General features: G+C 42.2%; 1 protein-coding gene across 5 annotated transcripts in view; it reads left to right on the top strand.

Moving 5' to 3' along the window:
- Positions 1-12,696, top strand: part of kiaa0586 (KIAA0586 ortholog) — a 371,111-nt gene that overhangs the window by 299,264 nt on the left and 59,151 nt on the right. For all 5 annotated transcript variants that reach the window (XM_033027180.1, XM_033027181.1, XM_033027182.1 and 2 more), the window contains 2 exons: positions 6,589-6,820; positions 11,887-12,131. In XM_033027180.1, coding sequence (XP_032883071.1) covers positions 6,589-6,820; positions 11,887-12,131 — 477 coding nt within the window. The remainder of the gene's footprint in view (positions 1-6,588; positions 6,821-11,886; positions 12,132-12,696) is intronic.

Genomic DNA, 12,696 nt, shown 5'->3' with positions numbered 1-12,696 from the left:
ATGGTTTGAAAGCAAAATTCTCAAGCAGAAATCGCAGGTGAGGCAGGTCTACGAAAAATCTTTTGGAAACACTTGAATTGAGAGAAACATTAAAAAATATGGCAGAAAAACAGGACATGGGGATTAGACTGTGTGACTTTTCCAGCAAAAATTGCTGGCATCGACTTTTGCTGAATGACTTACGTCTGGCTGTATTGTTATATTTAATGGATCTTTGTGGAGCAGAGCTGTTATTATTTGAAGACAGGCTTTCTATTTTTTTTAATGTAATTCAGCAAATTGTGCACATTAGGTCTTGCGTAGACTACTTGTGGAAGACTGAGTTACTATGGTAACTAGCTATGCTATCTAATAGACTGGAGCATATTGACACCAATAGATTTCTTTCAAGCTTCTCTTCCAGAAAGCTTATAAGTTCAGTGAACCTGTCATGGCAACAACAGGTTGATTGAAGGTACTTCGAAGGGAAAAAAGTGGAAGAAATTATAATAATAATAATAATAATGCATTTTATTTGCTGGCGCCTTTCTGGACACCCAAGGACACCTTACAGGACATAAAATCACAATACATTTATCAATATTAAAATCAAGTTGATTAAAAAATAAAATTAAAAAAATACACAACATTTTAAGTCATTAAAATCAGGGTGAACATGGTGGAAGTTATGTCGGGTATGCTAATCTAAACAGGTGTGTTTTGAGTTGTGATTTGAATTGATCGATAGTGTCCAGGTGACGGATGGGAGGTGGGAGAGTGTTCCAGAGACGTGGGGCAGAGCAGCTGAAGGCTCTGGCACCCATGGTGCTGATGTGGGGACAGTTAAAATTGCAGCTGAGGAGGAACGAAGTGACCGGGAAGGAGTGTATGGTAGCAGCAGGTCAGAGAGGTATTGGGGAGCAAGGTGGTGTAGGGCTTTGAAGGTCAGCAGTAAAATCTTGTCGTTAATCCAGTGGTGCACAGGGAGCCAGTGGAGCTGAGAGAGGATGGGTGTGATGTGGTCCGATGATCTGTTGCGGGTGATGATCCGGGCTGCAGAGTTCTGAATGCATTGGCGGTGATGAAGAAGTTTATTGGAGGTGCAAGTGAGGAGGGCATTGCAGTAATCGATGCGGGATGTGACCAGAGCGTGGATGAGGACTTTTGTATTGTATTTGGAGAGGGAGGGGCGGAGTCTGGAGATGTTGCGGAGATGAAAGTCTGCAGAGCGTGTGATATTGCTGATGTGGGGGCCAAAGGAAAGTACTGTCCAGAATGACGCTGAGACATTTGACATGGGAGGAGGTGGGTAGTTGTGGATGTGACTTTATTTCCCTGGATGAACTGTTTTCTGTCGTGTAGATAGGACCTGAACCAAAGTAGTGCATTGTTGTTGATGCCGGTGGCAGATAGACGTTCCAGAACAATTGGGTGGGAGATGGTGTCAAAGGCTGCTGTGAGGTCGAGGAGGATCAGAATGGATAAGTGACCAGTGTCAGCTGCGAGAAGGAGATCATTTGTAATTTTTACCAAGGCTGTTTCAGTGCTGTGATTGTGGCGAAAACCGGACTGAAATGGTTCATAGAGGTTATTGTTTTGAAGGTGGACTTGAAGTTGTGTCGCTACTGTCCTTTCCAGAAGTTTAGTGATGAATGGGAGGTTGGAGATGGGGCGGTAGTTATTTGGATTGTTTGGATCAGAACCTGGTGATGTATCCTCCTACTGAGAAAGTAACAGAAAATTGAAAGCAAAGACATCTCTTATCCCTCTATTAAGTGGCAGGAGACGTACCTAAATAACTTGAATGTTGAGATTTAAAAAATAATAGAAGTAGACTCCAGTAAGTATCAGGACGGAAGGGATAAGACAATGAGGTCGGGTATAATCAGGAGATGAGGCGAGGTGAATACCGAATGAAAGGGGTTGTATTTAAATGCACTTACTATAAGAATCAAAGTGGATGAGCTTGTAGCACAGTTAGAAATTGGTAAGTATGACGTTGTGGGAATTACAGACGCAGCTGCAAGGGGGAGCTAAATATTCAACGTTATACTTCCTATCAGAAAGACAGACAGGTGGGCAGAGGGGGTGGGGTAGCTCTGTTGGTAAGGAATGAAATTCAGCAAGGGGTGACATAGGATCAGAAGATATAGAGTCATTGTAGGTAGAGCTGAGAAATAGTATGGGTAAAAAGATCCTAATGAAAGTTATTTACAGGCCCCCAAACAGTGACTAGGAGATAGGATCCAAGTTACATCAGGAGATATAATCGGCATGTATTTCAATATGAGGTAGATTGGGAAAATCAGATTGGTACTGGACCCCAAGAAAAGGAATTTGTATAGTGCCTCCAAGATGGTTTCTTAGAACAGCTTGTAATGGAGCCTACCAGGGAAAAGGCAATTCTGGATTTAGTATTGTGTAATGAACTGGATTTGATAAGGGAACTCTAGGTAAAGGAACCACTTGGAGGTAGCCACGACAACATGATAAGATTTAACCTGAAATTTGAGAGGCAGAAGGTGAAATCGTTGTCGGTATTGCAGCTGAGCAAAGGGGATTACAGAGGCATGACGGAGGAGCTGGCCAAAGTTGACTGGAAAGGGACCCGAGCAGAGATGACGGTTGCACAGCAATAGCAAGAATTTCCGGGAATAATTCAGAAGATGCAGGATCTATCCATTCCCAAGAGGAAGAAAGATTCTAGGGGGAGAATGAGGCGACCGTGGCTGACAAGGGAAGTCAAGGGCAATAACAACTAAAAGAGAAGGCGTATAACATTGCAAAGGTTAGTGGGAAGCCAGAGGATTGGGAAGCTTTTAAAGAACAACAGAAGGTAACTAAAAAGGCAATCCGGGGAGAAAAGATGAAATACGAAGGTAAGCTAGCTAATAATATAAAAGAGGAGAGCAGGAGTTTATTCAGTTATATAAAGAGTAAGAAAGAGACAAGAGTGGACGTTGGACCGCTGGAAAATGATGCAGGAGAAGTGATAATGGGGAATAAAGAAATGGCAGAGGAGTTGAATAACTTTTTTGTGTCAGTCTTCACAGTGGAAGACAACAGCAATGTGCCTGAAATTCAAGAGAGTCGGGGTGGAAGTTAGTGGAGTGGTTAATCTAGGGAGAAGGTGCTTGGGAAGCTGAATGGGCTGAAGGTGGATAAGTCACCAGGACTGCACCCTAGGGCTCTGAAAGAGGTGGCTTTAGAGAATGTGGATGCGTTGATGGTGATATTTCAAGATTCACGAGAGTCAGGAGTGGTTCCAGCCGATTGGAAAATTGCTAATATTACCCCGCTGTACAAGAAGGGAGCAAAGCAGAATAGTGGGAGCTATAGGCCGATTAGTCTGACTTCAGTGGTGGGTAAGATTTTAGAGTCCATTATAAAGGATGAGGTTACAGAGTACTTAGAAGTTCATCATAAAATAGGCCAAAGTCAGCATGGTTTTGTGAAAGGGAGATCTTGCCTGATGAATCTGCTGGAATTCTTTGAAGAAGTAAACAGTAGGACAGACAAAGGAGAACCAGTAGACGTTGTTTACCTAGATTTTCAGAAAGTCTTTGATAAGGTGCCATAAGCTGCCGAGGAAGATGAGAGCCCATGGAATCAAAGGAAAGATACGAGCATGGATAGCAGGTTGGCTGGATGGGAGAATGCAAAGAGTGGCAATAAAGGGGGCTTTTTCTGATTGGCTGCCAGTGACATTCGAAGTTCCACGGGGGTCGGTGTTGGGGCCGCTACTCTTCACTTTGTACATTAATGATTTCTCATTACACGTTGTACATTAATGATGCACTCTTTCCAGCTTAACAACATCTTTCCTATAGCAGGGTGACCAAACTGAACAAAATATTCCTTATGAAGCCTCACCAAAATCTTGTACAATTGTAACATAACATCCTAACTTCTATACTCAATACCCTGTCTGACGAAGGTCAATGCATCGAAAGCCTTCTTGACCGCTCTGTCTGCTTGTGACGCCACGTTCAAGGAACTATGTACCTGCACTTCTAGATCCCTCTACAACACTCCCCAGGGTCCTGCTGTTCACTGTGAAGGTCCTGCTCTGGTTAGACTTCCCAAAGTGTGCTCCTTAGTACCCAAAACTTTAGCAAGTTCCTGTCTCATACCATCAAAGTTGGGCTTGCCCCAATTCAGAAATGTAATTTGTGGGCCCACCCTGTCTTTATCCATAACTATATAAAAACAAATAGAACAGTGGTCGCTGCTCCCAAAAAGGCTCGCCCACGGACATTTCAGTCTCCTGCACTTCCCAATTTCCTAAGAGCAGATCAAGTTGTGCCCTCCCCTTGTCGAGCCCCCCACATATTGGCTGAGGAAACTTTCCTGAACACATTTCACAAATTCCACCCCGTCTAAGCCCTTCGCACTATCATAGTTGCAGTCTATACTGGTAACGTTAAAATCCCCTATTATGACAACCTTATTAGTCCTACAGCTGCCTGCAATCTCGTGGCATATTTGTTCTTCTAATTCCCGTTGCTATTTGGGGAGCTGTGGTGCACTCCCGACAAGATGATCATCCCATTTTTATTTCTCACTTCTACCCATATAGCCTCACTAGACAAACCATCAGTAATGTAATCTCAGTCTGCTGTAGTGACATTCTCTTTAATCAATGAAGCAACACCCCCTTCTCTTTTTACCACCACCTCTATCTCTGCTGAAACATTAAGCAGCCAGTCCTGTCCATCTCTTAACCCAGTTGCTGTAACAGCTACAACGTCCGTCGCATGTACCTTTCCACACCTTGAGTTCGTCTGTCTTACTCGTCAGGCCTCTGGCATTAAAATAATTACAATTCAATACAACAGTCCTTCCTTCCTCCCTGCGTGCACTTGCCTATTCTGTCCCCTGAACTTTCTTCAGCTTCCATTGAGACTACCAGCCTCTCGCCAGCCCCCATCCTGTAATGGATCCTGCCTCCCACCCATTCTAGGTGAAATTACTGTACAGATCAATGCTATCTGTTTTGGCAACAATGTGTGGGCCTAATTCTGCCTTTAGTTCAGAATTGCTAGAACTGGCAGTTAGCAGAAAGTTATGCTCTTCCTGTAAAATATGGAGGATCAATGAGAAGTCGTGTCCCTGATGATTACGTTTGCAGGAATCGTGTTCAGCTCCAACTCCTCTCAGACTGCATGGATCAGCTGGTGCAGCAGTTGGACTCACTGAGGGCAGAAAGTGTTAATAATAGATTGGGATTTCAAAGATGTGGTCACAGCACAGGTCCAGCCAGGTAGAACAGGCAGGCAGGCACTGCAAGGGTCTCCTCCGGCAGTTGTCTTCTCTGACAAGTATACCATTTTAGATATTGTTGGTGGAGAGGGGCTTGACCTCCAGGGAAAACAAAAGCAGCACAGTTGCACCACAGATGGGTAAGTCAAAGCCTCGGTGAGTTTAGCCTAGGCTTTCACCGATAGACAGGTTTTCACACAGAGGGTAGTGGACGGCGCTGATCAACAACGCTGATCAACAACGCGGGGTCCTGCGACTCCGCCCGGCTCGGCCGCTGCGGACTCGGGAGCTGCGGACTCGGGAGCTGCGGACTCGGGAGCTGCGGACTCGGGAGCTGCGGACTCGGGAGCTGCGGACTCGGGAGCTGCGGGAGGCGGCTGATCAGGAGGTCCGGGCCGCTGAGGAGGAGGATGTTCACCGTCGGGGATCGGCGTCGGCGTTCCACCAGCCCGGCGTGAGGGCCTGAACATCGGACCACCCGGTGCGGCGACTGCGGGTGCTCGGAAGGTCCAGACCACGGATGAACATCTGGGGAGATCGGAGGGGAGGCTGGCTGGACTATGGTGCCTTCCTCACCTTGGTGCCACTGTGTTATGTTGTGTCGTGGACTTTCTGTGTTTGTGCTTTTCTTTTTTTAATTCAATTTTATTTTTAATATGTTTTATTATTTATTATTTATTTATTTTTATGATACTGCCTGTAAGGAAAATTCATTTCGTTGTCTCTAATTGAGACAATGACAATAAATTGGAATACAATACAATACAATAAAATATATGGAACAATCTACCAAAGGCAGTCGTTGAGGCTGGTGCTATAACAACATATAAAAAGCATTTGGACAGGTACATGGATAGGAAAAGTAAGCTTGACATGAGGAACATGAGCGAAATGTAGGCAGGTGCGACTAGTGTAGATGGGGCATCTTGGTCGACATGGGCAAGTCGGGCCGAAGGGCATTTTTTTGTGCTGTATGACTGTGACTCAACTCAGCCATCTGACAATTTAATAGGCAGGACTTTCTCTATAGATATCACTGGTAATCCCCCTGATCTCTACCTCCTCTCCACCCTCCAATCCATTTGTTGCTTCTCTATTTTTATGCCATGTCACAGTTTAGGGCCTCATGGTCAAGATTGTACCCTGCTTTGCCTACCAACGCTTATTGGGAGATGTTGGGGAAAAAAGTTGACGGATTTATATTCCAGAGATGACCACAAAATCAGTTAATTATTGTCAATAACATTGTCAATAAAAATAAAGGTTTATCTTAATTATTCAAATATTTTATTACTGTTCCAACTGTGGCACAATAGATAACACCCATTATGTTTAACATGGCTGTAGATGATGTGGGACTGAAACCTGTGGAAAAATCCAGCCCGGTCGTTACTCCTGTTATCACACCGACTCCCACCCATTCAAGAGTATCCACACCTTCACCGATCACGCAGCCTATCTCAAAGACAAGTTCAGCGCCTTCACAGACTCCTCCAAATCCCTGGGGAGATGCAGAACTCCCCTTAGAGGAAGAAAATCCTAGCCCGGCACAAGATGCAGCACCACGGCCAAGAGCCATGTAAGTGAAAATGCAATGCTTGCTGTCAGCAGCTTTTGATCAATGTAACTGCCCTCATAGACATTATATGCTAGTGCTATTGCCTTTTTTGATCATTCTGTTCACACCTGTGCTAATTTGTGCTGTCAAATAATCTTGAATGGTCTTGAAAATTAGAACTCTCCCCCTTCTCTCTCTTTCCCAAACCCCACCTGGATTTGCACCAATTTATCCCCTTGCATCCTCCCCCTCTCCCCTTCCATTTATATTCCTTCCTCTGGCCACAATTCACACCTCTTTCCTTATCTCACACCTTTTGTGTTTTCATCTCTGGCCTTCGACCAACCATTTGCCTATCAAAAATCCCCACACCTGTATCCACCTATCACTCACCATGCTTTATCTTGCCCCCACCTCTCTTTCAGCTTTCATGTGCATCCTACAATCAATCTGAAGAAGGATCTCGATCCAAAATGTCACCTATCTATGTTCTCCAGGTGCTGCCTGACCTGCTGAGTTATTCCAGCACTGACTTACATTGGCTACTGCTCTTATAAAGTATAAACGCTTTAAAAAATATATTCTTGGATCATTCCATGAGTTAATTCCTCCTTCATCCACCTACTTTTGTGTTCTTCTGTACCTGGACCAATGCACAACCCCACATTCACCTGTGCCAATCATCCCTTCCTTACCCTGGATCCATTCAGCATCATCACATTCCAGATCTTGCCTCGCCCTATCCTCTCAGCTCTTTCTACTTATCTTTCCTCCATTCTAGTCCTGAAGAATGTCTTAAGTTAATTTCTCTATACAGATGCTGGCTGACCGCTGAATTCCTCCAGCCATTCGTTTTTTGCTCAAGCTTCCATTATCTGCAGTCACATTTGTTTCCAGATTCACCTGTGCTTTCAGCTACCTATATTCACGCTCGGAAATTTCCTTTCTTTCTGTACATCTCTACTTCTTCTGTCATTCCTTGAAAACATTGCTTCAAACATACCTTCCTGACCGTTTTTTGTCACGAATCCTTCACTTAATAAAACGTGTGTCAAATGTTGTCTGGGGACTTGAATGTCAAGCAGCTCCTGACAGCCTACAAGGTCGAGGAATGATGAGAATGGACGTTGTATTTATTTTCTCCTGCCTGTTTTCTTCCCATTTTCCTTTTTTGAAGATACAGCTAGTGGGTGACGCTTGGATTTGGAGGAACATACAACAAGCATTAACAATTGGCTCCCCTCATTACTTTCTGTTCTGTTTTCCATGTCTATCAAACTTAATAAAAAGGAAAATCACAGTGTTTGACTAGCTGTCAAGAAATCAATGCATATTTTATGCTGTCAACAAGGGATAAAATAACCCAAAATGTCTCGTTAAACATATACAGTATATTGCAAAAAGTTACAGAGAAGTAGTTTTTTTTCCAGCACTTTTATGTTCTGACCAGTATCTAGTCGAATGCAATTATAATATTAATACTGCCGGTTGTTGAAATTGTGTTGTGGTTTGACTGGCATACTTAGTGGAAAATACAAGCTAAATGTTGAACAATTTCATATTTGACTATAAACTGTTGAGCTCTGCTACTGGAATAAATTCAATCACACACAATGATTAAGATCCAAAGACTTTATTAGCATTACAGCACAGGTAACTTCATCTTAACACATAACTCAAGACTGAGGAAGAAAGGGAAGAGAAGCTTTCTGTTAAACTAGTGGGCAGAGCTACCAAGTATGACTCATAACATGAGTGACAGTGAACTACAAAAATCAGTCTTTGTTGGTCTGTAAGGCATAGAGGAGTCACTATGTGACAGCTTCTATTGTGTTGCTGCAGTACCACGATGGCAGTAACCTCTGCATGACAGCTAGTATTTCATCCAATTCAGTAATAGCATTAAATTCCGCAATCATGTAAAGGCTTATAGTATCTACCATGTTTGTCATTCCCCTGTGGCTTGGAGTGAAATAAAATCTAGCATTGTGACAACTCAAACCATATGTTACAAAACATTTCCATTCACATCAGATGATTCAATTACAGGAGCTTTCTGGCCATTATAACGTATCATCTGGAAACACTGAGGAACACTGTCCCACAAGCAGTGCCTTAAATAACATACAGAATAATAGATTGATGAATGTAATTTGACACATCTCGTTGTTTAGATGATGCTGGTAAGCGTCTCATGTGTCATGATCAATTTCCAGTTGAATGCCTTGAGATGTTACTGCTTTCAGATGCACTCTGGCCAATACTTTGTGCCCTCTGTGTGCACTAGATATGTGGAAAAGCTACCAGGGTAGCTTTTGTGACTTCAGTACTGGGTTAATTGATCACCAGAAGATAATAGAACAGGTTGGATACAGAAACCTGAAACTCAACCGTTCAGTCAGAACTACCATAGATTCGGTGGAAATTGTGCAACAGAACAGTTAGAAAGGGATTAATGGAAAAAAATAGTCAGAGAATCAGAATAAAACATAGACAAAAGCCTAAAAGGAGCAAATTAAATTGAGAGAAGTGCATTGAAGAAGAAGATAATGTTTAAAATATTTTGCTACTTCAGAACAGAGACAATATCATGCACCCAGTTGTTTTTTATGGATAGACATTAGTTTTTATTCTTTTTAATATTGTTACTTCTCAATCTATTCATATTGAGCTTTTGTTTTACGTCAATTATAAAACATAGAACTGATGGACAGGAAAAGACCCTTCACCTTATCATGTCATGTCTGCGCCAACCTTTGTGCTAATCTGACTAATCCCACCTCTTTGCACATGGTCTGTATACCACTATTCCATAGTCGTTCATGTGTCTGATAAAATGCATTTCAAATATTACTATCGTAACTGCTTCTTTATATCCAAAAATATATTCAAAACATAAATTTCAAAAAACTCCTCATATATTTTCTGTGCCATACATTCAATACTGGCATATGTTGTAGTGTTTTCACCTATCTTTACACAGAACATCCTTCCCTTCATGTGGCCCCCTGAGCTAATATCCCTTCCCTTGTTTGAGGGATGTCTCTAGAGGTCCAGCAGCAGAAGGACCCTAGGTTATGGTCCTCCCCACAGAGCTTTGGTGTTGGCTGCATTAAGCATCAGTGTGTTCATCAGCACGTACTCCTGCAGTCTGGAACAGGCCAGTCGGCAACATTCCCTTATGGACGTCTCGCTGTGCCGGGAAACCAACACGTTTCAGGCAGACCAAAGTGTGTCTTTCACTGAGTTGATGATATTCCAGCGACCTTTGATATCCATGTCCGATTGTGTCCCTGGGAACAGTCCTAAATCAGAGAATTATCTTGTGGATCTACTTGTGATAAACCATGACAAGGATCCTTGCATCTTTTTCCAGTCCCTCGCAAATCCACTACGACGTTCCAGGCACCCACATCTGTCTATATTGAAATAACTTCTCTCACATATCACCTTTACACTTTTCCCCTCTAACTCTAAAACTATGCCTACTTGTAGATAACAATTCCATCCTGGGAAAAATATCTATTCTATGTCTGCCTCTCATATAATTGTATATAATTCTTTCACATCCTTCAGTCTTTGACACTCCAGAGAAGAAAAATCCCAGTTTGACCAACCACTTATTATACCTAATACTTTATAATCCAGTCTACATCCTGGCAAATGTTTTCTGCTCCCTTTCCAAATCCTCCACATCCTTCCTATAATGTTGCGACTGGAACTGCACACAACTCCAAACGTTTTATGTGGTTGCAACATGACTTGCCAACTTTTCTACTCAATGCTCCAACCGCAAAAGACAAGCATATCTTACCCCTCCTTTAACCACAGTTGCTTTAACCGTGTTGCCATTTTTGGCATCTTTCATATATTTCATCATCTGTTATACTCCCCGTGTTCCATTTTTTGCTTCTATTACCTGTTCTTGACTATTTGTCATAAATATTTTAATTCAGTCATGAAGTATATGCAGGTACACAAAAATGCTGGAGAAACTCAGCGGGTGCAGTAGCATCTATGAAGCGAAGGAAATAGGCAACGTTTCGGGCCGAAACCCTTCTTCAGACATTTCGGCCCGAAACGTTGCCTATTTCCTTCGCTCCATAGATGCTGCTGCACCCGCTGAGTTTCTCCAGCATTTTTGTGTACCTTCGATTTTCCAGCATCTACAGTTCCTTCTTAAACATGAAGTATATGCGCATGGATTTGCACATGCTACATTACAACACTGAATTCCTGAATTCATTGCCTGAATTCTGCTTTTACAAAAACACAAAGTACTGGAGTAACTCATAAGGCAGCATCTCTGGAGAGCACGGATTCCGACCCGAAATGTTGCCTAGCCATGTTCTTCAAAGATGTTGCCTGACCCGCTGAGTTACTCCAACATTTTGTGTTTTTTACTAAAAATTCCAGCATCTGCAGTTGCTTGTGTCTATTTTGATCTGTCCTTTGCTCTTATTTTACCTTTGGTTGCAAATCCTATTTTTGCATTTGTCTTTCACTCTAGTTAAATAATCCAAAGGCTCACTTAATATAATCATTCCTTTTTGCTTTTACTCACAAAATAGTATTTGAACAAGCAATACCCCTTTGTCAAAACTGACTCTTTCGGTCAAGAATTGTAAATTTTGGTTATGTCCTGATTGTTAATCCTTCACAACAGATGAAATTAAGCACTAACCACATGGGTGTTCACATTTCTCATTCTACCAGCGATCGACAAAGAAATCTGAAGACAAATGTGTTCCTGTCAGCCTCATGATCTGAGAAGGGTCACATGTGTGCCCATAAAAGACACACATGCCTACACACACATGTTTTAGTCCACCGAATAAGTAGAATAAATGAACCTATTATGCAATATTGAACCACAACAATAAGTTAAGGCTCATTAGTCTTTCAAGTTTCAGATTTATCTCTTGGAATAAGTATTTATTTCTCCTCTAGATTTCTATATTTATTTATAAAGGATTTAAAATGTATTAATTTATCCTTATTCTTCCTAGCTCGTTTACGCCAGGAATTATAAGGATAAATGATGTTATTGCTATTTGTTTATTAATATCTATTATCTTCTATTTTAGTATTATGTCAGTCGCCAATGACGAGGAACCTGAGAACTTAATTTTGCCACCTCCACTCTCAACTGCCCCTGTCATTCCTCCAATGCACGTGCAAACTCCAGCACCCCATTGTCCATCAGAGACTCCATCTGCGTCCACTGAAGAAAGTAGCTCAACAATTTCCGCCACCGAAACCGAGACTGCTGATCGAAATATCTCCGAGGGAGAGATCCTGTTAAGCTATGGGCAGGTGGCTGCAGCAAAAGGTATAACCATAGCAGCCCATTAAAAGCATGTGACCATCAATTTGTTGGAGGTAGACCATTGCACAGTACTGTGGAAACCATGAGTGATGTGCCATGTTGGGAAAAGCTAGCCATAGTTCTCTGAATGCCACATACACTTGAGAACTGAATGGTGTAGCTGGTTGTGAAGTGTTGTTTGATTGGAGTTTGGACAAATTCATCCAGATGTCCATGGGAGCAGATACACAGCATATAAAGTGCCTATTTGCGATAAATTACACTAATTCAAAAGAACCAGTATGATAAACCAAAACAAAGGCAAGTTTAATCATTGTGATAGAGACATGGAGTTAAATGGTATGGAATTTGACCCATCCGCAAGAAATCTTCAATTCCTAGATGCTTCAAGTGCTCATCTGGACTCCTCAACATCTAGACTCATCATTCTAGAAGAAATGACACTATTCTGAACTTTGTCATGACAAAAGATTACCAGTGAGTAAAGATAATGATTCAAAGATATTCTCAAAACCTCTTTGTAACCTCTCCAGTAATTTGGTGGAAACCTTGACCTATGACTATTCAT

The sequence above is a fragment of the Amblyraja radiata genome, chromosome 9 (genome assembly GCF_010909765.2).
Source record: "Amblyraja radiata isolate CabotCenter1 chromosome 9, sAmbRad1.1.pri, whole genome shotgun sequence".
Lineage (NCBI taxonomy): Eukaryota > Metazoa > Chordata > Chondrichthyes > Rajiformes > Rajidae > Amblyraja > Amblyraja radiata.
Note: the sequence above shows the minus strand (reverse complement) of the source record. Positions and strands in the feature narration are given on the sequence as shown.